General features: G+C 40.2%; 1 protein-coding gene across 8 annotated transcripts in view; it reads left to right on the forward strand.

Moving 5' to 3' along the window:
* The window catches only part of PTPRM (protein tyrosine phosphatase receptor type M), a 749,942-nt gene that overhangs the window by 285,554 nt on the left and 436,736 nt on the right, over positions 1–27,652 (forward strand). For all 8 annotated transcript variants that reach the window (XM_082697317.1, XM_082697320.1, XM_082697313.1 and 5 more), the window contains exon 3: positions 5,161–5,432. In XM_082697317.1, the coding sequence (XP_082553443.1) occupies positions 5,161–5,432 (272 nt within the window). The remainder of the gene's footprint in view (positions 1–5,160; positions 5,433–27,652) is intronic.

Consider the following 27,652-nt stretch of genomic DNA (forward strand, 5'->3'; position numbering starts at 1 on the left):
GCTAATTTGAATTCTGATTTCTTTTATTTATTTGCCCAGTTGGAGTGTTTTTTGTTGGGGGAAAAAATTGAGGTAAGGAAGTACCTACTGAGGGAGACCCAATTAGCCTTTGAAAATGTATTTCCTCACAGTCAAAACATTGAAGCAGGAGGTGAAAATTAAACATTCAGCCATATAGGAATATTTTTTAAAAAACAGACTTAATAGTCTAAAATTGAATATAAATGCCTTGGATCCTTTAAACATTGGCGAGTTGACTTTACTTTCATAGCCGTTAGGTGATAAATTCAAACAATTAAAAGGCATCTCTTCCCTCCCACCTGCCATTTTTGTATGCCCAACTGGGAATTTACCCCCAGGATTCTGGTTTTGCCAGACTGCTAAGCATTAAGTGTTCACTCTTTCACATGTAAAGTTACCATAAGACAATATTGTAGAACCATCAGGAAATACTTGTGTTGGCTGAAATGTCATCTTCTCTACTTTGAAGCTGTGAGATAAGTCCTCGTGACCACATGTAGAAATAAAGATCCTTTTCCCAGAGCTTTAATGTAGAAGCAAGATCAACTGTGTTGAAGGTTTTGTAACCCTTTAATACTAATGTTCCTCTCTTAATAAAGTAGAGGAAACTTAAAAATTACCACTTAGATGAAATAGGATAGGACCAGGAAGGTTGTGACATGGACAGGCAGAAATAATATCAAGTTAAATGTTAACAAATTGCAGATAATTTAAAGAAGCCACACATTTGGATGAGGTGTGAGGAAAACAAAGTCATGGTAATGCTGGTCAACAATTTTTGAACTTGTGCAAGCATTGTCCTAAGTATCCTTATACATTAATCATTAATTATGGGGGCTACATAAAAATACCAACTGAGGGGGAAAAAAAAGGATTTCTCAGGTGACCATATCCCAGAGAAGGGGTTTGGAAAAGAGAGACTTTTCTTCCAGAATCTTCCGTGTTGACCATAGTGTTGCTCAGGTGCCATTTCTTCTGTTGAAAGGTAGAAGAACTTTGCTTGTGACTAGTCAAAGCAGAATTGCTTCCTGAGGCCAGAACAGGTGAAGAAGATGGTGGGGATAGAGCAGGCATGTCCTCCAATACCACATCTATGTTCTTGGAAGATCTCTGACTCTTTTCACAGAATCACACACTGAAAATGATAGAGTTTGTGAGAGAAATGAGGTCGGGGCTGGTCACTCAGAAGCTATGCAGCTCTGTAGCTGGAGAACCAACATGAACAGTAACAACCCTCCAAAAACTCCTGGTCGCATCAACTCCCATCTGGCTTTCAGAATCCCAGTAACTCCATCCTTCACTCTGTATCCTCAGGCTCTGGTTTTTGTCTTTCTACTGTAGTCAGTCCCTTCTAATAGAGATCACTTTCTGCCAACTTTCACTTTCTGCCAACTTAAAAATAGGGTCCAGGTTTTGTCTTCTTCATCAGTCAACGTTCTTTCCTTTTCAACTCAGGAGGGGAGCAGAAGCTCCAAGGTTTTTTCCTCTGTTCTTGCAGTTTCCCAGACAACTTTACAGAGTGGAGAGGATGGCTTTTGAAACCACTAAATTTCTTGTCACTTCTTCCCCTGAGTGGAGGCATTGTGCAAGAAAGGATCTTTGTTTAAAGGTCATCATGAGGCCCTTTATTGAGATCACTCAAAAACTTTAATGTCCTATTGGGGAGGGTATGTGCTTTGGTGAGTGCTGTGAAGTGTGTAAACCTGGTGATTCACAGACCTGTACCCCTGGGGATAAAAATATATGTTTATAAAAAAAAAAAAAAAAAAAAAAAAAGGACAAATACCCAACTTTTGTAGCAGCATGGACGGAACTGGAAGAGATTATTATGCTGAGTGAAATAAGTCAAGCAGAGAGAGTCAATTATCATATGGTTTCACTTATTTGTGGAGCATAACAAATAGCATGGAGGACATGGGGAGTTAGAGAGGAGAAGGGAGTTGGGGGAAATTGGAAGGAGAGGTGAACCATGAGAGACTATGGACTCTGAAAAACAATCTGAGGATTTTGAGGGGGTGGGAGTTTGGGGTACTAGGTGGTGGGTATTATAAAGGGCACGAATTGCATGGAGCACTGGGTGTGGTGAAAAATAATGAATACTGTTATGCTGAAAATAAAAAATAAAAAATAAAAAATAAAAAAAAAAGAATAACAAAAAAAGGATATAAAAAAAAAAAAAAAACTTTAATGTCCTGCCAAAAGTCCCACATGAACCCAAGGGACTTCCGTGTTAGATGGATGTAATGCCCCTGTTGCTAATCCCATTTGAGCTCATCTGCATCACCGAAGCATACCTGGTAACAAAAGAAACCATGTTTTCTGGCTTAAAAAGGTTAAAAGGAGAAAGAAGTATAAAATTATGATCATTTGAGTATTTATAACTTACAATACCTGCATTTCACCTCGACCTCAAGTTAAAAATGTCTGTATACTTTAGACATCGCAGACAGCAGACAGAGCATTTTGTGCTGGAATGGAGTATAATGGAGGATCGGTTGCACACCTAGGAGAATAGTGTTTTAGGGATTCCTGGTGATTCCCTGAACAGTAATGGTAGGAAGCTATCCAGTTTATACCAACATGTGGAAAGAGACTTGTCTGTTTCAGCTTCACCCAGGCATCCAAACTAGATGTCATGGGATACAGGAATACATGCTTCTGCCATCCTTTACATATGGTTGTGTTTACTACCCGCAGCTGCCTGAGTTTCACTGATGGAAACATTGCAAGAAGTACTTTCCTTGTACTAAAGGTTTTGGTGATTCAACGTTGACCTCAAGGCCATGTCCTGGTCAGCCCTATCAGTAGGAAAATACATTGTAACTAGGTTGCAGATAACAGAGCCCCACATGATCAAATACGAAATAGATCTGCTTATATTTACCCAGAAAAGTATGATTTTTAACTCATATCATAAACACGAACAGTCAGCTTTAGGTTTGTGAGGGGACTGGTCTACCTGCCTATTTTGAAGTTTTTTTTTGTTTTTTTTTTTTTTTTTACATTTTATAGAATCTGGCTCACCCGAATCATTTCAATGATATGCTCTTGCCACTTGTTTCCTCTCTGTGCCCCCAACTCATTCTTAAATCACATTTGTAGTTCTTCCTTATTACTGGAATATATGTTCCATAGATAACCCTTCCCCTGTGGCTTGGCTTTCATATTTCCAGGTGCATAACATTCATCTTTTGAAAAATTGCTCTATTTTCAAAGAGCGACTGTAATTTCCCTTCACTGTCGCGAAGGGGTTTGTTTTCTTCATTCACGCTCAAACAGCACATGAAGAAACATGGGGTTATTGGAGTGTAACAGGGTGAGTGATGGGCTGGAAGCTTAGGGGCTCAAAGTTTTGGTTTGGCCACTAACTCATCCTAAAACCTGGGTAAACAGCTTCCTGATCTCTCTTTGACTCAATTCCGGTTTATCTTTAATGCCATTACTACTAGCTCCCCTTACACAGGGCACTGTAGAGCTAACAGCCATCAATAAACATTGTCTGGTATTGATTCCATAACAGTAGACTATTAGTTTATAAAATATATACCTACATTTATGGTTTGTTTATTTTGTCCTCATAATAATTCTCTGAGAAAGGCTGTCTTCTGTTTTTGCTGTTTGGGAAATCACAGCTTGTAGACAAGAAAAGAAATCTGAGAAACAGACTGAGGGTTTTGGAGGGGAGGAGGGTGGAGTGTTGGGTGAGCCTGGTGGTGGGTATTAAGGAGGGCACATATTACATAGAGCACTGGGTGTGGTGCGTCAACAATGAATCTTGGAACACTGAAAAAATAAAATAAAATAAAAATCCACTTCTTCTAGTAGTGTATGTATGTTTTTGGTATTCGTTGAGTGTGTACTAAAATAAATATACACAAAAACATACATACACACACACACATCCTTGAAAATTATGGTTCATAATAATGGAAATTCTAAAAAGAATACTCAGCTGAGGAATAGTCTCCTCTCCCAATAGAAAACATGAGTCCAGCCATATGTGAGTAGTATTTCTTTTTTCATCTTTATGCTCCAAATTTAGGTGTTCTTTCCCCACAGAGTTTCAATACATTTTTCCTCTCTGCCAGAAAGGCTTTATGATGTTCTGTTTTCCCTTTTATCTTAGAACATTTTGCTTTTATCTTTCTTTATGTTTACATAAAAACTTTACATTTACATAAAGAAAGATAAAAGCAAATATATGATATATAAAATTCATATAATTATTTTAATTGACATTTCTGTTGATCTAAGACATGATCTTAAACATGGGGACATGATCTTAGACAAGTGACACAGTTGATGTCACAGTATCTGGAAAGCTTGAATCCACATGGAAACTCTTCAGCAGTCGTGGGTGGGCTGGTGGTTTGGATGTAAAGATACACATTGCTCATAGAGATTTCTGAGCACAACAATCCTCTGACTGGCACAACAATGGCATCAGTACACTCAGTCATTACCAGTCTTGAAAACACCTCCACTATCAAGAAGTCAGCTGTTATGGCAATGGGGCTGGTGGCAATGAAATACAAGAAAGTTCTATTATATTGGCAACAGGGAGCATCATAGGGCCAGTAAAGTCTTTTTAGATTCCACAAATCAGGCCAATCTGTTCTCTCTCTCTCTAAGTTACATGAGAATATTAACGTGCTCAACTGCTGAATGGTGGAACCGTCACAGAATAGTGTTGTCCCATAGCACCTTTTGAGATGATAGGAAGGTTCCACATCTGTGCTTTCCCAGTGTGGTAGCCATCAACCGCAGGAACCCATTCAGCACTGGAAGTGTGGCCAGTGTGGCTGAGGACCCAAGCTTTTCATATCATGGGTTTTTACTTAATTTCAATGTAAATAGCCACACATGGCTAGTGACTACCAGGTGATCAGTGCAGGTCAGCAAATTATGCATATTTTTGTTACTTAGGAGACTGAATGCAGTAAGTTCAAGGGACCTTTCCATTCACTGATATTGATAATTCTTTAAGGTGAAAAGGAGTGAAAGAGACGGGGCTCTCAAAACCCAAGTAAGATCCATAGCATTGCAGTGTCAACCCACCATGTAAATGATGATGGCTTTGAGCGATGATCAGGAAGTAGTATTTCAGGTTGTAACTCTCCATTGATTTTCTTTCCACAGGCTCTTTCATGCTGGTGAACACATCTGGGAGACCTGAGGGGCAGAGAGCCCACCTCCTCTTACCTCAGCTGAAAGAAAATGACACCCACTGCATTGATTTTCACTATTTTGTATCCAGCAAGAGTAATGCTGCTCCTGGGTTACTCAATGTCTACGTGAAGGTCAATAATGGGCCTTTGGGGAATCCTATCTGGAACATATCTGGAGACCCTACCCGCACGTGGAACAGGGCAGAACTGGCCATTAGTACATTCTGGCCTAATTTTTATCAGGTACGCTCTTTGTTCTCATTTCCTGTTTTGATGCATCTTCTAACTTCTGAAAACACAGTTTTTATATTAGTATAATCAGAGAATGTATAAGAAGTGTAGGTGTTTTTTAAATACCCATGTTAGGGAAGCATGGGCTATTTGCTAAGGAGTGTGTTAAGTCTTTATAGGTTACCTTAAGAAATGAGTAAAGAACACCTTTCAAACTTGTTTATGGATATACTGTTTTAAGAAAATAAGAGGGGGGAAAACCCCAAAAATGTTGTTGTAAGTAACCTACAACAGGGCAGGAAATGCTATCTAGAAGCGCAATGTTAAGTAAGGCATATTTGACCCACAGAGACATAGCACTTGAATCTCAAAGAGGAGAATCCTTCGTCATGAGTTGCTCTCAGGAGTAAATGAGTCATTAGGAAGTGAGCCTCATGGACCAGCTAGCGAGGTGCAGGGTCCTTTTCCCATCCCTGTAAGCTATGGGAAGAAAAGAACATGCATAGACCTAAGTCCTTGTCATGGAGGGGCAGCTGTCCCATTCCTTGGGATGTTCTGTTAAGATCCATGTCACCCAGTTGGAGTTCTCATTGAAAGTAATGAAAGGATGGAGACCAGGAGCACTTAAGAAGTGGTACCGAAGGAACCCTGATTTCATGTCCCTTCTGGCAGAGAGTGATTTGTATCACAAGTGCGTCCTGACTTAGGACCAAAGGTGGGAAAATAGTGACAATGGTAGTTTGTGCTTTTTCCCCTTTTGTTGACAGCACCTTTAAAAAAAATATATATATAACTTGAATTTGAGAATACTCAATTGATTTCAAGCTAAAAGGATTCATTAAGAGGATCGAGATATTTTGCTTTTCTCTTTCTTAATTCCTTTGGCTCGCTCAGGAGCCAGCTGGAACATGGATCCAAGATCATCTCTCATATTTAATTGAGGTGCTTGGCTAGACTCAGGGAAGGGGAAAACTTAGCCTCCTCAAAGGTAGCTTGTCTTCCTAATGGCAGGAACAACACCCAGGCATCCATTCTGTGGGTTTGATGTTTGTTAGGGAAGATGCATCTATCCCAGTTCCTCTATCCCTGGATTTGATAATGGGAATAAATGGGCTGTCACTGTTGTGCCTGATTTGTCTCTGTACCCTTATACCTGCAGCAGTTTCTAGAATTAAAGGATTTGAGAAATCTCATGTGTCTTGAATAGTACATATACAAATTGTTAAATTAAGTGGTATACACATAAATTGTTAAAATTTCTTAAAAGTACACTTGTTTTAGGGGCGCCTGGGTGGTTCAGTGGGTTAAGCCGCTGCCTTTGGCTCAGGTCATGATCTCGGGGTCCTAGGATCGAGTCCCGCATCGGGCTCTCTGCTCAGCAGGGAGCCTGCTTCCTTCTCTCTCTCTCTGCCTGCCTCTCAGTGTACTTGTGATTTCTCTCTGTCAAATAAATAAATGAAATCTTTAAAAAAAAAAAGTACACTTGTTTTAAAAGTGTTAAAAATTTAGATAGGTCTAAATTAGTGATCTACTCTTAGCAATTCATCCCGAGGAAATAAGGAAGAATGTTTGCAAATAATTAACTATAAGGATTTTCATGGCAGTTTATTTATAATAATGAAAAATCAGAAACAGTATTATTTCCAACATTAGAGGGTTAGTTAATTTATGTTACCTCAGTATGAAAATGTATTTTGCAACAATTAAGAATAATGTCCTGGAAGACCATTTAATGATCTACTTTAAGCATTAAGTGGAAAAACTGGTATAAAACAATAAATTCCACAATTTAAATTTTATATATTATATTTTTAAATTTTCAAATTATATTTATATGACAAAATATATATATAATATCATATGTATGTGTGTGTGTGTATATATATATATAATAAAATGAAGGCTAAAGTATATGCTGAAATAAACATTAAAAAGTGGTATCTCCCTAGCTAATTGGGTAACAGATGATTTGAACTTTTTTTCTTTATACTATTGGTCGGTCATATTCTAAGTTTTCTCCAATATATATGTACTATTTTTATACATAAAATTCAAAAGAGTAAAAAAAGAAAAAAACGTTTTTTTTGCACAGGGAATATATCCTATTTATCAAATAACCTTTTTTACAACTATATTAGCAATCAGTGCTGTAATTTAAAAAAAATATGGCCCCAACAAAATTTTTTCTTCCATAGGACTAAAATGGAAGGAGAGGAAGTGGGTTTGGTTAAGCTAGACTTTTATGTAATAGACTAAGCTAAGTGTTTTTAGAAACTTCTTTTGGAGGAGACCTTCCCAGAGTAGAGAAGAAGTAGATCTGTGATGTTCCCACTGCCCTTCTGGTACCTTCACTAAGGTTCTGCCTTAGCCTCCAGGCATCTGCAGGATTGAGGCAGTGGGACAAAATTCTAGGCAAGATCAGAAGGTAGGTCTGCTCAACTGTGCTTTTCATATCAACTGTGATTTTCCTCTCTTTCAAGTTAACACTGCCCAGCCAGCATCTCTAGGTGTGAACTCTCTTGGGCCCATTACAGCCTCCAGAGTCTAATGCATTGGTTTAGTTTTGACATTGACCACAATCCAGATCTTAAGTTGTGTTTTTGCCTTTGTCTAAGCTCAGGTTATGACAGAAAGACCAAGGACTGGGTGCTTCATGATAGACATTCTTTATTCATGGTTGCAGAGCCTGTGAGTCCTGTAGGATTCTCACAGATTCAGTTCTTAATGAAGGCCCTCACCCTGCCTTGTAGATGGCCACCTTCTTGTCTTCTCAGAGGGGGCTCAGTGGCCTTTCCTCTACATGTGCATTTGGAGAAAAAGAGCTCCTATCTTCCTTCTTATTCTTAGGCTGCTAATTTTGGGGGCTCCACCTTCATGATCTCATCTAAACTGAATTGCCTCCCTAAAGCTCTATCTCCAAATATCCTCACATTGTGAGGATATTTCCAACATATGGAAATGGGGAGGGACATATCATTCATCCATAACATATAGCACTTTATTTTTAAAAGACGCTTTTCACATTTTATTAAGTAGCTTTGATATAATGAGTTAGGATTGATGAATTAACTGTTTTAAAGATATTTCATGTTATAATATTATTTGGAATTGGGTAACATCATAGTATAGTAGAACATATGGTTTGGGTTAAACAGAACTGATTAAAGTATCAGCCTTGTCTACTTATAAGTTTGAGCAACTGACTTAAACTTATGGAAACTCAGTAATTATGGGACTAAATATAAAAGCTGTACAGGGTTTAAAGAGGAATGGAGAAAAGCACATTTAGAATGTTCTAGCCATTCTACAAATAGTAGTAGTTTATTGAGATTAAGATTAGGGTAGATAGAAGAAGGGAAATAGCTAATACCTGAGTACTTTTTCCCTAAGTCACTCCTTAAATGTGATCAGTGGAAAGGCAGAAGGACCTCAGTGAAAAGGGGTTACAGAAATGAATCCTTCCATGAAACTAGGTGAAATAAAGTGAACCAGATTTCTTTCCCCCCAGAACCCCAGAACTTGCTGTCATACAAAAATGCAAGGTTAGGGGCACCTGGGTGGCTCAGAGGGTTAAGCCTCTGTCTTCGGCTCAGGTCATGAACTCAGGGTCCTGGGATCAAGCCCCACATCAGGCTCTCTGCTCGGCAGGGAGCCTGCTTCCCTTCCTCTCTCTCTGCCTGCCTCTCTGCCTACTTGTGATCTCTCTCTCTGTCCAATAAATAAATAAAATCTTTAAAAAAAAATGCAAGGTTAGGGGTGCCTGGGTGGCTCAGTGGATTAAGCCTCTGTCTTTAGCTCAGGTCATGATCTCAGGGTCCTGGGATCGAGCCCCACATCAGGCTCTCTGCTCAGTGGGGAGCCTGCTTCCCCCTCTCCCTCTGCCTGCCTCTCTTGTTAGGATCTCCCTCTCAATCTGTGTCAAATAAATAAACAGATCTTTTTAAAAAATCCTTAAACAAACAAACAAACAAACAAACAAAACAAGGTGAGTGTGTCAGGTATCAGCGTGCTCTGGACTCTTTACCATGGGAAGCAGGTGCTCAAAATACCTCCCATCTTGGGGATAGATGCACTGGGTTCCTTTCCTTTGTCCTGTCTTTAACTCTTTTTTGGTTGGGGATGCCCATTGGGTTTTGGCTACTACCCATTTGGTATTTCTCAACTTGGTTAGAGTCTGAGTTTTGCAGTTGTTGTATTTGGAGAGGTTTTCTCTAAAAGTAGACACAACTGTACCAAGCACTTTTGCTCAATAGTAAGTCTCCTTGAGCATCTCTCCTTTTCTAAGTCTTTCCCCTAAAGTTATCTTAACTTGGCATTTAGAGTATCAAAATATTTCTTAGCAAAGTGTTCTCACCATAGCAGTCCTTCTGTGGAGCTTGTCCTATTTTTAGGAGAATAGTATTCTACAAGTACAAATCACAATGGTAACCTGCATGGAATGCACCTAATTGTAGGTTAATTGCTGTTCGTTAAAATATAAATTGTCAAGTATTTGGTGATTAACACATGTTTAATTTCTTAATTACTGTTTGTCCTAATTGCTGCTACTTAGAACCTGCTCCTCCGTTGGGCAGCAGCAGTGAGCAGCGCTGGCTGCTTGCTCTCATAAGGGCACCAGGGCTAAGGGACCACTTCCTTTGATTTAGACCTTGACTTTCTGCCATGTTACCAATAGTATTTTCCTCTCCCAAACACCTTCTTGCTTTATTGTGCTAATGAAAAGAGAGAGAGAGAGAGAAGGATTCCACTTTGATTCTGTATCTTTCTCTTCTCTTTATTCTTTCCCATCCCTCAAATTTCTGGAGGCTATCTCTCTATTTCTCAGAGTATCTAACCCTGCCTGTACGCAGAGATGCCTGGGGAATCACCTACTCATGCCTTCTCCCTGCTTTTGGAGTATAGTAGTAATGAATCCAGTCAGAGGCAAGGGAAGCAGTGATCTTTAAGGTAAGTGGTTGCTTTGACAAGAAAAAAAAATGCATCGATGGCCTTGAAGTCCCTTCCCCGTGCCTCTTAAGAAAGGGGTAGGGCTGGGAGCAAGTGGGAGGTGGTAAGAGGGAATGTGAAGACCGAGTCAGAATGATGACAGTCTTACTATTTCTCTAGAGTCTCCCAATTCAAACAAATTCTTAGAGGTACAGAATGGTTCTGGGACCCTGAGACCTGTTCTGAGTTCTCTGTGTAGTGAGGACGTAAAGGATCTTGGACTTTGCCAGAAGTTAAACCTTGATCTACCTGTTACCAGTCTGACATCTTTCCTGGTAGATGAGCAGCTGAGGGAGTAGGAATGACTGGGTCATTCCGTCTTTTACATTAAACTCCAGGCTTTATTCCCTATCCAGCGACCTTTGATTCTTTGCTGTATTTGCCTTCAGCCCACTTAATTTGCTAGAAAGTCATGGAAGGCTACTCTGAAAACATCAGCTCTATCTGCATTTGTTGCATGTATCACAGACCAATCTGTCAAAGCAACTAACTCAGAAACAAATAGATGATCCCTGAGCACTGCTGTGGCCAACTTCTCTATCCCAGGAAATCCTGAGGGGCTTGGACAAATCCAGAGCATAGTCCCCTGGCTGGGCTTGCCAATATTGTTTCCCAACACACTTGGATGGACTCCTCACAAGAGAAGCCAATAATCCAGAGAAAGTTTGGAAAAGAGAAAGGGAGTAATATATGTTGGGTGCCAGCAGTCTGGGGAGGTGGTAAGCTCAAACCTTAACAATTGGTCGGTCTGCCCACAAGATGGACACCTAGAGTTTCACTGGGAGAGAATCTAGGCTACGTGCAAGAGAGCGGGCAGAGAGCACATGATGATGGATGGGGTCAGTATGTGTTCAGTGGGTGATCGTGGGCAGGGAAGGGGACATGTGGGATGTGGTCTTCTGAGCATTTTGCTGCTATCAAGGCATTTTGGTCTGGTGGTTGGAATGTTCCAGTTATTGCAAAATATTTTCATCGGTGCCTCAAGAATGTTTGATCACAAGAACAGGCGGATAGACCAAAAGAAGTGGATACTGGGGAAGTTGGTGAAGTAGGGGGGAATCCCAAGCTCCCCTCATCCCATGGGTAAACCTAGAGAAAACCTAAATTAGTGTAAATAACAAGAAAATGACTTGAAGACTGACAGAATGGGCTCTCCATAGCTAACTGTGGAGAAGAGGCTACAGTTTTCCAAACTGGCTCCTACAAACACACCTGTAGAGACCTTGCTAACACCACATGCCCCAGCTTTGTGTTCTCCTTTGGACATGTCCCTTCTAACCTGCCCTCTGTAGGAGACAATTCCTCAGCAGTGCCAGAGGCATGACTGTATACAAGCAGCCCTGGCAGGGGCCAACACCACTCCAGAGTGACTCCTGACTGTGGGAGAGGGGATATAACAACACACAACAGTTCACCTATGGCCCCAGCAGCAGGCTGAGGGCAGACATGTGGTTGGCAGACAGGCTCCGCCCACCATCAGGGGACAGTGCAGGGAAAGCACCCTACCACTTGGTGTGACCATAGCTCTGACAAACATCTGTTCTGACCCAACTCAAGCCCCAGGCAGCTCCAAACTGGGGCCTTAACAAGCATAGGGATCAAACCCTGCCCAACACAGGAAGAGGGAGCTACTACAGGTGACTAGACTGAAGGCAAATGCAGCTCAGCCACAATAACATGGCTCACAAGCAGGAGACACCCATGAAGAGCCAGGCTTTGGTCCACAGGGGACATTGCACCGCAGAGCAGTACAAGGCCTCTTGTGCATAGGGCCACTATTTTCAAGAGCATGAGATGTAGCTGACTTTCTTAAAACATAGAAACACAGAGTTAGACAAAATAAAGAGTTAGAGGACTATCTCCCAGATAAAAGAACAGGACAAAATCATGGCAAGAGAGTGAAATGAAATAGAGATAAGCAATGTGCCTGTTAGAGAATTTAATGGCCTTGAGAAAAGAGTGGAGGACCTCAGTGAGACCCTCAACAAGGAGATAGAAAATATAAAAAAGAGCCAATCACAGATGAAGAACTCAATAACTGAAATTAAAAATACACTAGAGGTAATAAATAGCAGATTCAAAGAAGCAGAAGAACAAGTCAGTGAGCTAGAATACAAGAGGAATGGAAAGCAATCAAGCTGAATAGGAGAAAGAAAAAAGAATAAAAAATGAGAATAGGGATTCCATGCTCATGGATTGGAAGAATTAATATTGTTAAAATGCTGATATCACCCAAAGCAATCTACAGATTTAATGTAGTCCCTATCAGAATACCAACAGCATTTTTCACAGAACTAAAACAAACAGCCCTAAAATTTGTATGGAACCACAAAAGACCCTGGACAGCCAAAGCAATCTTGAAAAAGAAAGCAAAGCTGGAGGCATCACAATTCCAGATTTTAAGTTATGCTACAAAGCTGTAGTAATCAAAACAATATGGTACTGGCACAAAAATAGACACAGAGACCAATGGAAATGAACAGAAAGCCCAGAAAGAAACCTATGCTTATATGGTCAGTTAATCTTTGAAAGGAAGAATATGCAAGAGAAGAAGAGAAGCAGTCTCTTCAACAAATAGTGTTCAAAAAACTGGATAGCTACATGCAAGAGAATGAAGCTGGTCCACTTTCCTACACCATACACAAAAATAAACTCAAAATGGATTAAGGACATGAACGTGAAAGCTGAAATTATAAAAGTCCTAGAAGAGAGCATAGGTAGTCATTTCTCTGACATTGGCCTTAATAACATTTTTGTAGATATGTTTCCTGAGGCAAAGGAAACAAAAGCAAAAATAAACTGTTGGGACTACATCAAAATAAAAATCTTTTGTACAGTAAAGGAAACAATAATAATAATAAAAACAAAAGACAACCTACTGAATGGGAGAAGGTATTTGCCAAGGATATTAATAGTAAGAGGTTAATATCCAAAGTATATAAAGAAATTATACAACTCAACACCAAAAAGTCAAATAACCCAATTGAAAAATGAGAAGAGGACATTAAGAGATATTTGTCCAAAGAAGACATCCAGATGGCCAACAGACACATGGAAAGATGCTCAACATCACTAGTCATCAGAGAAATGCAAATCAAACTCACAATGAGGTATCACCTTACACCTGTCAGAATGGTTGAAATCAAAAACACAAGAAACAAGTGTTGGTGAGAATGTGGAGAAAAAGAAACCTTCGGGACACCTGAGTGGCTCAGTGGGTTAAAGCCTCTGCCTCTGGTCATGGCCCCAGGGTCCTGGGATCAAGCCCTGCACCTGGGCCCCCTGCTCAGCAGGGAGCCTGCTTCCTCCTCTGACTGCCTCTCTGTCTACTTGTGATCTCTATCTGTCAAATAAATAAATAACAAAATCTTAAAAAAAAAAAAGAAAGAAACCTTCAGGTACTGTTGGTGGGAATGCAAATTAGTGCAGCCCCTGTGGAAAACAGTGGCTCCTCAAATGATTAAAAATAGAATTACCATATGATCCAGTAATTCCATTACTACATATTTTCCCAAAGGGAAAAAAAAAACAAAAAAACTAATTCGTAAAATATGTACCCCTGTGTTTTTGCAACATTATATACAAAAGCCAAGATATGAAATCAACCCAAGTGCCCATTGATTGATGAATGGATAAAGATGTAATAGATATACACTATGGAGTATTATACAGCCTTAAAAAAGAATGGCATCTTGCCATTTGCAACAACATGGATGAAAGAGGATATATCACTAAGCGAAATAATCCAGTCAGAGAAAAACAAATACCATAGGACTTCACTCATATGTGGAATTTGAATTCATTTAATTCAAACGAAGAAAGGAAAACAAGAGGCAAAGCAAAAAGCAGACTCTTAACTATAGAGAACAAACTGGGGTTGCCAAAGGAGAGGTGGGTGGGGGATGGGTGAAGTAGGTAAAGAGGATTAAGAGGCACACTTAACATGAGTAATATATGAAACTAATGAAGCAAAGTATGTTAATTAAATCAGAATAAAAAATATATAAATTTAAAAAATAAATTAGAACAGTGGGTTTCAGAGCATGAATTAAGAGGTCCATTTCTGGGTTGGACTGTTGGAGCTCTAATTGAGAAAGAGTGCTTGCTGACCATGTTCCACTGCCAATGTTTCCTTCCATTTTTATGGGAATATGGCAGCCATTCTCAATCCAGCTTCTTCTTGCTGGACAGGGAAGATGGAGGTCTTTTTCAAAGTGGAAGGAAAGTACCTGTTGCTGTATTAATTAATTCTGACTCATTAAAGCATGTGAATTGAAAGAATATAGCTTAGGTACATACCACAAGGTGAGCAAGAATCCCAAATAGAACCCTGCTCTTGAGAGTAGAACAGCCAAGCCCATTTTGATTATTTCTTTTTTTTTTTTTGATTATTTCTTTGAAGACAGACTTTATATCTGTCATTATCCATGAAAACGTGTTCAAATCAATCTCTGACCCCTTCCCCTATTCTATCCAAGAAAGGGGTGTGCTAGCCCATGGTTATTATAACCATGTACCTTGCCACCTAGTTTTCTTTTCTTTTTTTATTATTTTTTTGTTTAAGATTTTATTTACTTATTTGAGATAAAGTAAGAGCAAGTTAGAGGGCATGAGTGGGGAGAAGAGGGGCAGAGGGAGGGGGAGAAGCAGGCTCCCCACTAAGCAGGGAGCCCAACATGGGACTCGATCCCAGGACCCTGGATCACCACCTGAGCTGAAGGCAGACGCCCAACCAACTGAGCCACCCAGGCACCCAGTCACCTAGTTTTCTTGATGCTTGCTTCTACCTTTGATGAAGCATTAATATGGACCCAGCAAGAAGAATGAATAATGACACAAATTCCCCATAGCTCGGCTTGAGTATACGCTAGAGCCATACGGTTATCCACGATGACTTTAGCAGGGGAATTGAATGATTTATGATCATTAGCCACACTGGTTAGAACTCAGGGTAAGTTGCGAAGCATGTGTTCATATGCAGCAACCACCCCCACCCCACCCCGACCCCTGCCATGGCAACTATGTATAACCACAGAAATATGCATTCCCATCAGGGATATTCCCTGGGAGGCCATATTCTAGTTTGGTAAATACCTTCAGGGAGCTGGCCCAGTGCTTAGTTTCTTGAGGAGTGTGGAGGGAGAAGGCAGTCACTCAAGTGACCAGAGATACTGTTTCAGGATAGAATTTGTAGCACAGTCCGTGCCCAGGGGACTCCATTTAATTTTCAAATAAAGACAAACCCAGCCAAGAGTACAAAGACAAAAGGGAGAATCGGTCTACCGAATGGGCAGCCCGTTCCATCCAGTCTCTGCCCAGGTTCTCTGCCCAGCTGAACCTGGCTGTGAATATTGCCCATAGCTGGAAAAGAAATAGATTGTTGCTTACACATAGGGAGTTTGTCCTTTTTGGCTTCATGTGGTATCTGATTGGGGGAATATATGCCTTTTTTGTGTGTGTTCTGGAAATTACCTCCTGTAACACACAGGGGTGCCTTCTGATCATCTTGGGAAAATCTAGCGATTCTAACCCTATACATTATTGTCTGGGCCTTGAGGATTGGACTTCTGTTCCCCTTGGGAACTCCTGAGGGATCATAAGCTGTGTGTACCAAAAGGTTTCCATGGTCCAATACCAACTGGGTTTTTGGGTGACATTTCCAACACTTGACAACGCATGTAGTTGAGGGCAAATCCTGAGTTACACAAACTAGTGTTATCTTTCCAACCTAGGGAGAAAAAAGACATGATTAATACAGTGCACAGGATAAACATAGTGGTTATGTGTTCTCTTTTCTAAAGAGGTATTTTAAGTCCTAATTAGAGTGACTTTCCCAGTAGGAGAGTTTGGTGGTCTCTTCTATCTCCTCCTTTTCTACTAATGGGCACTATGTAACTCATGTATCCACAGGTTCACTTTGCCTAATTTCAGGGAGGAAGTGGTGGCTTGTAGGACATCATAAGGTCCAACCCATTTGTCAGTTAATTTTTGGTCAAGTGTGTGTCCTTTCCAAGTTTTTAAAAAGAGCTGGTCCCCAGATTGAAATGGGTGCAATTGTCCTTCCAGCAAGGAGGCCATTCTAGAGGAAGCAAATGAAGAATGATGGTTAGTATTTTGGTTCAGGTGTTGTATGGATTGTTTAATTTTTGTTTCTCCCTCTATGTGGGTGGGGGCCAGGAGTGATCTTCCATATGGAGTTCCCTAGGAGCTCCCTCTGAGCCCATGCTGAGTTGCCACCCTTATGTGGAGAAGGGCGAGCAGCAGTTCCCTTTCTCATGTTAAATGAGTTTCTTGACTCAGCTTTGTGATGGTCTTTTTCAAAATATGGTTCATTTTCTCCATTTTTCTTGTAGACTCTGGGCTGTGGGAAACCGAGCAGCTCGTTTCACACACTTTTCCTCCCTCAAATTGAATACCTTAGAAGCAAGATCTACCAGTTGAGAGTTCATGGCTGCTGCTCTCTCGATCTTCTAGAACCTCTTGCCTATATCAAGGGCACTTGGTCCAAGGAAGTCACATTAACCATTCTCAGATTTTCAAGAGTCTCAGGATCATCATTGGTATATTTTTGATAGACTTGATAAATCCTCTCCAGAAACTCGGAGGGATCATCATTTAATTTTTGTTGAATTTCCTTGACTTTAGTAAGCCTTTTTTTTGCTTCAGCACCCCTCACTTTAGTCCCATTAACTTAACACCTTCAGGAGTGGTTCACCATTCCATCAGCAACAGTTGGGTCCCAACCAGGTTTGGCCACCAGGACTGCCCCTGCCAGTAAGGGGGTATTACCTGTTTTTTGTTTTTTTATTTTTTTGTTTGTTTGTTTTTTTTTTAAATCATACATGTGCCAAGCCTCCTCATGGGCTTCATCATTCACTTACTAGGAGTTGCTAATTGGCTGTAAGGAGCCTGCTTCACAGAGTCTGGCTAGCTGCCTAAGGAGGCTTGTCCGTGGCAAGAATAGTAGTGAACCATTCAGACATTTTCTGAGGATCCTCTCTATAAAGTGTGGTTTGATTTTTTTCCAATTTAAAAGGTCTGACTTAGAGAAAGGTGTCTGTGTCCAATAGTTTCTGGCAGGCTGTCTCTGGGGATTCACCCCTGCAGGATAATGCTACAAAGGAACTGCCCCATTCCAAATTGGGGTGCCTCCTGACCACATTTGGTGTCCCAGAAGGTCTTGAAACGGGAGACCATTCCTGCCTCCCAGGGAAGAGCAAGGAAGAAGAGAAACTGAGGTAGATGGGGCTCTGTGATTATCCACATTTGGGGCCAGTAGAATTCCCAGGATAGGGAATTTGAAGATTGTAACAATCAGAGTTTCTCATTTTTTCCTTGTTTGACCTGTTGTTCTCACACACATTCACCCCGGCTTTCTCTCAGTAGGCCCACTATCCTCACCTGCTTTAACCTCTGTCTTTGCATCATGAGCTTAGAGCCTTTATGGGCTGAATATCTATTACTTAACAGTTTAAAAATCTGAACATAGGGAATTTCATTTCATTTACCAGATCTTTGACAAAGTAATTCTAATTGGAGGATAGGATGGTAATTTAGAGACCCATATATTTTTTTCTCATTCTAGTATGTATGTAGGCCATGCAGTGTTGCAATAAAAAAAAAAATCATCCTCCTTGTCATTGGCTCATATGTGGATAGGGCTGCCAGAGTATACCCCAAAGGACTGTCAGAGAGGACAGAATAGGGTTTCCCACCCCAGAAAGGGAAGAAAGGAATGAATAGGAAATGAAAGAAACGAAACCAAACAGAGTCCTTTTTCAAATTCCCACCAAGAGAAGCTGAATTCCTCGGTGAGACAAAGTTGGGGACTATGAGTTGTACAATCACGATTTCACACTGCTGGGTACCAAGTGTTGGACCGTTTAGCCCTAGGGTAGAAATCAGAGCATTTTGGTCAGCACTGGTCTAACTTCAGAAACCCTAAGTCATTGCTTCCCAAATCCATTTCTCTTTTCAAATCATGCAAGAAGTGAAAGTTGGGTCAGCAAAGGCAGGATACAGATCTTCCCTCACAGGTGGTCTTAGTACAACCACTGGGATTTCCCTTGGCTGCCTGCCCCTTGGAGGCAATCCAGCCATAGTGGGAGGTTGAGGTGCCACTGGTCAGGATTCTACGAGGGTGATCACCCACCCAAGCAGCATGACCTTCTGGCTGGCTCACCAAAAACTGTCATCCATCCACTTGTCACAGCCACTAATTCGGGAAAGAATGAGTGAGACCTGGGAGCTGTCCTGGGCAACCGCTCTACATCCCGCACATGGAGATGCCCCAGAAACTGGATAGATGGGAAGCACAGTTCCAAGCTGCGTCTGCCTCTACTGTTCCTAACCAAACTCAGATAAACTTGCCACAAGGGAAGCTGATAACATAGGACAGGAGAATTTGGAACCCCCCTGGGTGCTGGCAGCTGGTGGTGGTCGCAGGCTCAAGCTTTAGCAATCCACCTCTCCCCAGCAAGATGGACATGTTGAACTTACAGGGGTGGATACATCATACCTTGCTCATAAGAGTGTGACGACTGTGTGTTTAGTAGCCCCTACGCTTCCTACCTCTTAATGTGACGTCTTCTCTGTAATTAGCTGTGGAGAGTCTGTCCTGCCAGTCTTTCATTGTTTTCTGGGTTATTTACATTGATTGGGTGTTACTGAGTTGTATCCATGGGACAAGGTGAGCTTAGGGTCCTCCTACTCTGCTGCCTTTACGGGAAGCCCCTGTCCTCTGCATTCTTTGCTAAAAGAAGAGGAACAATATGTTTTAAGAAATCCATGGGAACACATTTGGCTCTCATGTTACTATGGACCTAGAACTGCATATGGGAAGTGAATCGATTCACGTGATGGTTTTTTACCTTCAAAGGTACTATTTTTATTTATTGTTAAGATCTTACCACATCTCTAATTTTCCTTCTCAGCTTGTAGTTAGTATTTGATGATCAAGGATAAGGACTTGTTCTGAATTAACATCTCATACTTCTCTGTGGTCTGTTGCTTCTTGCTTATCTGCACTTTTCTTTATAACTTTTCTATTTTTTCCCTCAACCTTAATTTCTTCCATATCCTATTTTATAGAATGAATATTTGAGCTATTGTTAGAAAAGAGAAGAATACTCGTTCTTTTTAAAACATGAAAGAAAAAAAAACAAGAAAGAAAAGTGAGGACAGTCATGTTTTTTGGTTGAAAAGTAGATGAAGTCCTGAAAGAATGAGCGAAATGAATAGGGGAGACCAAGCACCAGCAACTCACTCCAAGGGGAATCTTGCAGTCCTTTGAATACCTTTAACTTGGGAAAGTGGCCTTTTTCTTGAGTCGGTTAATATGTCCACATAAACAAATAATTCAACACTTTCTTGCTGATTTTTTAAAAATATTTTATTGATTCATTGGACAGACAGAGATAACAAGTAGGCAAAGAAGCAGGCAGAGAGAGGAGGAAGCAGGCTCCCCGCTGATCAGAGAGCCCGATGTGGGGTTCAATCCTAGGGTCATGGCCTGAGCCGAAGGCAGAGGCTTTAACCCACTGAGCCACCCAGGTGCCCCACTTTCTTGCTGATTTCTTAAAGTTATGTAGGTTGTGGTTCAGCTTTCGCTCTTATCATTAGAGAAAGTTTTCTTTTACTATACAGGTTTTTGTGAATGGTTATGAGCCACCTTTGCTTTTTTTTTTTTTTTTTTTTTTTTTTTTCATGAAAACCAGAAAGGGTCTCCCAGATTTGATGAGGGAGAACAGACGTATACTATTTAATCCCCTTTGTCCTAGGGAATTGACAGATGACTTCCACCAACACATTTTCCGTGGTGAGTATTTGTGTTGGTAAGCAAACCCCTTTTCTTTGCTCACACATAGGAAGGAAAAGTGGCGGCATGGAAATCTAATTTTGCCCTTCAATGGAGCAGGGAGGATCAGGGATGCTGCCGTGTTAAACTGCTTTCATCTCCTGTTTGGCAGACATCTGAAGGATAGCCTGATGTCAAGCCCCTCCCAGGCCAACCTCCAAGATGGCTTTTCACGAGCGCTAGTTAGTGGTTTAACTGCCTGTTTCCTACCTGAGAGCAAATGGCTATCCCTGTAGGCTCCAGAGACTCTGGGTTCCAACATCTTGTCTCCTGAGATTTATTTGTTGAAATATTGAATGGATATTGATTCTCTTTATTCTACATTTCTTTACATCCCATGACTGCAGATGTTATCTGGGAGCCCTCAGTAAAAATGAGTATTGTGTCCTTCCTGTGCCCGAGTACCTTGATAGAAATGGGGACTCAGTGTGAACCCAAGCACACTCGTGCCGCTGATTTCATTCATGGTTGTTATGTTCGGTGAAGTCACAGTTAGTGACTTACTTAATTTAGTGACACACAGTGAGTGAGTTTGTGAATACTGAACTGTTGCTTCCATGGGAGGAAGTAAGGGATTAGTCCTGCGAGCCTCCGGTCTCTACATTTTCATCAACTGATCGACACATGTAACCTTGTTCTATGAGTCTTTCTGTTAAAGACTCCTTACTTGATGTCCATCATTGATTTTTTTCATATTAGACTCAGCCAACAGTACTTATGAGACTTATGCCTCAGTGAAATTTTGCTAACACATGTGTTTACTCCATAAGACACATCACAGCCTTCTTGCGCTTCAGAACGCTAGACAACACCTCAGCACTGCAGTTGGGAACCATTTTAAATGGTAGAATCACCAATAAAAGGCACAAAAATAGGAAAAATGCGTTACTAAAAACACTGGGATAAGGACACTTGTTTATGGAATGAGAGCTGATTCAAAAGACAGAGCATTGGCTTGACCTCAGCTGGGATGTGTTGGTTGAGCAGTTCAGATTTTTGTCCCTCTGTGCATGTCTGCAAATGACTGTGAAAGCTTTTCAAGTATTGATTTGGGGGTTTCAAATAAATTAGTGAGTGGGCAAATCTACAAATACAGAATCCGCAAATAATGACAATTAATTATATTTTCTGTCAGGCCAAGTCCAAAAAAAAAAAAAAAAGAAAGAAAGAAAGAATAAATACTGGGTTGTGGCAAAATTCTTCCAGAATAAGCAGCTAGGATGGCTTTGTGATTTTTGTCATACTGATCAACCACTTTTGCTTTCAACTTTTTCAAATAATCACAGTTCAGATTGACTTAGAGGGCAAAGAAATTTTTCCTAAAATTGTGTGTATCTCAGTAAATACAAACAAAGACATTTCCCTGAACTCTATCTTGTGCCAATAGAACATCATGTAGAATCTTCATGGAGGGTTGGGTTCGAATATTAAAGTGTTATACATTCTTTGTAGTTCCATTTCTTTGCAGAAGATTTGACTATTAAATGAGTTGGGTTTTGTTTTTAATTTGATTTAATTTTTTATACAGTGTTTTGAGGTCTAGTAAGTAATTATTTTCTATGGTTTTGTTTTAGGATATTGCAATCATGCGTTAAAAAAAATAGTAAGGATACTATGAGCTTCAGTGGGTATTGGGAATGGTACCCATGTGATGCACTTGAAGCAAGTCAAGCCATGGGAGGGCTTCTCCATGCCATTGCTAGAGTATGAGGCTCCCACGTGGACTGTAGGACATGTTGTATTTGGCAGTGACAAACTATTGCTCTCGATACATGCTCTCTGGTTATCCAGAGTAATGGCAGTTGGAGAGCCATGCAGGAAAGTTTTTTCTTAACTCTGGAACCCGTGTAGTCATAAATATTTCAGTCTTTGTAGGCCAGATGATCGTTCTGACATCTATTGAGTTCTGCTGTTTTGGTGCAAAGCTGCCCTGGATGACACACAGTTGAATGAACATGACTGTGTTACAATAAAACTTTATTTGTAGATATTGAAATTTCAATTTCACAGAATTCTCATGTATTGCTAAATACTATTCTTTTGACTTTGTCCCACTGTTGAAAACTGTAAAAACCATCCGTACTTTGTGGATAACAGAAAAACAGAGGTTGGGGCAGATTTGGCCTGTTGACTGTAGTTTGCTGACCCTTGTCTTAAAATTTATGTTGTTAAAACTATGTCATACAACTGTTCCTTGCATCTACATTTCTAGGTCAAGTAGATGATTACTACATTCCTTACTTAAATCTGGAAGTAAAAATTGTAGAACATATGTGTATATGTATAATATATGAATTAAAAAAAAATATATATATATTTGTGTGTGAATGCATGGTTATGTATTATATATATCTGTGATGTGTATAGATAGGTAGGTATGTATATATGTATAGATCAGACATATGTAAATGTGTGTCTATGTGTATATATATATATATATATATGTGAGTGTGTGTGTGTATTCTTTATATATGTAGTCTCTCATGTCTACTAGTTAAAGCAGTTCAGTAAAGAGTCCAGATATACAAGTAAATGAGACCTAGAATTACACCATGACTCTGTAATCTACCACTTGTGTGATCTCATAAAATTTACGTAATTCTTTTCTGAGTCAGCCTCCTCATTCCTAAAAGGGAATTTACTTACTTACCTCATATGGTTGACTGGGGAAACTTACATAATATATACAAAAGATACATGAGACATAGACGGGTGCAATATATAAGTGGTTTTTAAATTTTTGAATTTTCCTAAAAGAAAAGACGTGTGTTTCTTAAAGAGACCCAAATGTCACTTCCACAATAGACTTACAACATATTCTATTCTATTTGATAAAAGTGAGCATGGGCACATCTGTAAATCAGCTTCTTTCACCTTTCTTTTTCTTTTCTGGTGGTGCCATTGGTGTTCTCGTGTTATTGCTTCTTTCCTCTGACCTCAATCTTTCTGGCCCTCGATGCTGGCGTTTTCAGACATCCCAGGGACTCCCGCTGGGTTCTGCATACACTTGCTACACTTCACTAGAACAGTACCTGTACTTTGAATAGACTATTTCCTTATTTGACAAAGACAGACAAAACTATTCTTGCTTTTGAAAGCTTTCTTGGTAAGGGCACTGGCTAGAAAAAAAGTACGAAGTGGAAAACTTGCCAGATAACAAGAATTCAAGACAAGGAAACCTTTTGTGGGAGTGTAAAATCTGCTTTTAAGACACCTATTTAAAATAGGCTTCATGTCCTCAGCTACATGTCTTAACCCTCGTGTTTGTTAGAAGCAACAGAGTGAATCTCTTACTGTTCAGATGTTCAAATCAACTTAGCAGTCCATCTGAGATTGTTCAATATCACCTAAATTCAGGTATTTTCATTTAATCGTATTTATTTCAAAATAGCAAACTTTTCAGTACAAATCAGACCTACTTTATAATTATGATATGTGTTGAAACATTTATATATTAAATTATAAACTTGATGAAGCAGCTAATAAAACTTATACTCATAAGCACTTTAACTGAAATTACATAAAAAAGAGATGGAAATGGTCTTTTAAAAAAATTTTTTATTTTTTTAAATTTATTTTTAAAATTTCTTTTCAGTATACCAGAATTCATTGTTTATGCACCACACCCAGTGCTCCATGCAATATGTGCCCTCCTTAATACCCACCACCAGGCTCACCCAACCTCCCACCCCTGACCCCTTCAAAACCTTTTGAAAAACTTGCTTCAGTTTTTGGAAAGAAGCATTGATGCTATCATTTCCCAACTTGTAACACATAATCCACCTTCTTAGGTATAATACTAAGTCATGTAAGCATTTTATTGGTATGTTGTATGTCAGTATATGCATGTATGTGCAGTGTGTGGACAGACCCACATAAGCTTACCTATGAAGATTATGTTGTCCTTGTTGTCTCTATAGTTAGAGACAATAAGTTAAGTCAGTGCTGGAATCTGCCAAGATTTTGAAGTTTACTTTCCAAAATTTCTTTTTTTAAAAAAAAAGATTTTATTTATTTATCTGACAGACAGAGATCACAAGTAGGCTGAGAGGCAGGCAGAGAGAGAGAGGAGGAAGCAGGCTCTCCACTGCGCAGAGAGCCAGGTGCGGGGCTCAATCCCAGGACCCTGGGATCATGACCTGAGCCAGCAGAGGCTTTAATCCACTGAGCCACCCCGGTGCCCCAACTTTCCAAAATTGCTAATGAACTGAATGGAGCAGTCCAGTGTTTCCTGGGTATATTTGCAATCAGATGCTTCTTTGTAGCCCAGTTGGAAGACTGAGGGGAGCAGATAAAGTTTCAGAAATAAACCTGTGTTTGATTCTTTTGTTGTGACCTCACTGGCAAGTCGTCTTGCTGGGAATCTGGAGTGCATGGGCCTGCTGCTGTGTCTCTCTGCACTGTTGTCTGGCTGAGACACCTGTAAGTCCTTTTAGGGGCAGCCATGAGTTTAATGAGCAGGCTGAGAATTGGGTTGCAGTTTGTGTTGGCTGTGTCAGAGTTGTCCTGGTTGGCTGGGCAAGGAGGTGACAGTTCTATGGTGGAGAAAGGTTACAGTCCTATGAGCCCTTTATTGTTCCCACCTGTTATTTGGCCATTGTCTTGTTCTGTTCATTCATTGTGTTCCTTACTGCATTCCTTATAAAATTGTCTAATATTTGTTTAGCTCCCTCTCATAGCTTAGAGCAAATATCCTATAAATAGTTGGGTACTAAGACTCAGAATCTTTGAGTGTGAAAGTTTGAGGGTCATAAGTTCTGTGAATGTGATAGATGAAAAAAAACAGGTTCAGAGGCTTTAGAGTGACTTATGGAGGTCTCACCTGTCTTCCCCTCCCTTCTTTCTCTCCCCTTCTTTCATAGGCCCATGGTCCTATATTGGTTTAAATGAAATATTGTGCTTTAAATTTACACATGGCAACTTCAAAAATAGATCCACATGAACGTTTTTATATGTACGTTATATTCTAGAGTTAGCATATCTCTTCAAAAATACGGATTATTCCATTTTTATAAGAAACTTCAGCCGTTGTAGTTGATAACGTAAAAATATAGTTTATTGTGAGAAGGACAGTTTTGCATCTGGTCTGTTCATGATGCTTATCACAGTGCCTGGAAGAAAGAGGGCACCCTGTGGAGACTTGAATGAATGCGTAAGAGGGAGGGAAGAAAGGTGATGGGAAGTCAGCTGGGAGGAAGGAAGGAGGATGAACATGCCTGGTTTGGGCTTTCAAAATACCCTTTTCATGACCAGGGCAACGGAGTTCTTGGGTAGGTAGTGGACATGGACATTGGTCTATAGAAAGACCATTATGACCAGAGTAGCTGCCTGGGTCCTGTCCTGCCTGCTGTTCCTGTCTCCAGCCAGGCAGGATATGACTGGTACCCAGGGCCCCACCTTTGGGGGTGTCTGGAGGGCTTTTTCCCCTACTTGCTCTTGGGTCTCATCTGCTTTTTGTTCTCTCAGCTGTCCTCTTCTAGACTTCAGTAGAGAGATAAATAATATCTCATGGTATATCTCATGGTATATAATAATATCGCATGGTAATATTATGCTTGCTTCTCTGTGTCATCAGTGGAAAAAAATAACATATATACATACACACACACACATATATACATACATTTTACACACACACACACATACTTATGAATAGAACTTAGTGTTGTTTTTGTTTTTACTGTTTTTTGTTTTGGTTTGGTTTTTCATTTCTGTTCTATGTTGGTTCTCTCTTCTCCCCTGTGTGTTTTGTGTTTCAGTGTGGTGGAATTGTGGCACAGGGTCATCTAGTCTAGCAGGTGTTTCTGGGATGACTTCTTATCCAGGGACCCTCCTGAGATTTTCCATTTTGGGCTCTGCTGATTGCTTTCTCCATTTTTACATCCACTGCACACACATAAATAATGCAGTCCTAGGGCTGAAGGGTTTGTTCAGGCAATGCGTAGTAGTGAAACCATCCAGAAAGACTGGGTTTTTAACAATTATTTTGTATTTGAATCTCTTTGTTCTTGAAATATTAAGCCTTGAAGAATTTTTTCACAAAGTGATAAATAAGATAATGGGGTGATATCTGTCTAGTGTATGTACCATATTATGCACTTAATAAACCATAATTTATAGTTACTTTTTTAAGTTGACATTTTTGTAGCAGTAAGAAATAATACATGGTACATACTACCCAGTACATAGTACCAAGTTTCCTCTAATGGTAATAGTTTGCAAACCAAAAGTATAATATCACAACCAAGATACTGACATGGTTGAAGTCTACAGAGCTATTTCAGATTTTCTGTTTTACTTTTACTTGTTCACACGTGTGTGTTTATCTAGTTCTATACATTTTTTAAAAGATTATTTATTTATTTATTTGTCAGAGAGAAAGAGAGATAGAGAGCACAAGCAGGGGGAGCAGCAAGCAGAGTGTGAAGCAGGCTCCCTGCCGGGCAGGGAGCCTGACGCAGGACTCAATCCCAGGACCCCGGGACCATGACCCAAGCCTAAGGCAGATGCTTAACCGAATGAGCCATGCAGACACCCCCGGTTCTATACATTTTTTTTGCTTTTTTTTTTTTTACTGTAGTAAAAATACAAATAACATAAAATATATCATCTGAGTCGACTTTGTTCAAGTATACAGTTCCATGATATGAAATACCACTGGTGACTGGTATGAAATTCTTACTATTGTGCAACCTCACCAGCATCCATCTTCAGGACTCTTTTCATCTTGGGCAACTGAAACTCTATAATCGCTAAAACAGTAACTTCCCATTCCCCCTCTCCTCAGCCCCTGGCTACGATCATTCTACTTTCTGTCTCTCTGGATTTGATTGTTCCAGGTAACTCGTAGTCGGGGGTCATACAGTATTTGCCCTTCTGTGGCGGACTTATTTCACCCATCGTAATGTCCTCCGGGTTTCTCCACGTCATAGCGTGTGTTGGAATTTCCTTCCTTTTTTAAAACTGAGTAATATTCCATTGTACGTATTTACCCCACTTTGCTTACCCATTCATCCAAGTGTCCATTGGTGTCCACACCAAGTGACTTCTGTGTTTTAGCTATTGCAAATAAATCTGCTATGAGCTACACCGTTTTATTACCTGAGTAGGTTTGTGTATCCACCACTACAGTGAAAACCTTAAAGGTTCCAATGTCACAAGGATTATTCACTAGTGTTGTCCTGTAACCACCTTCCCGAGCCTTCTTCCTCTCCATCCCTAAGCCCTGGCAGCCACTAATCTGCCCTCCCTTCAAAAATGTTGGCTTTACACAATCCTACATAAATCCCATAGTATGTAATCTCTGTGATCAGCCTCTGTGAATCCTATAGTATGTAATCTCTGTGATTGGCCTTTTCACTCCACATAATTCTCTAGAGATCATCCTATC

The sequence above is a fragment of the Mustela nivalis genome (assembly GCF_964662115.1).
Source record: "Mustela nivalis genome assembly, chromosome: 14".
Taxonomy (NCBI): Eukaryota; Metazoa; Chordata; class Mammalia; order Carnivora; family Mustelidae; genus Mustela; species Mustela nivalis.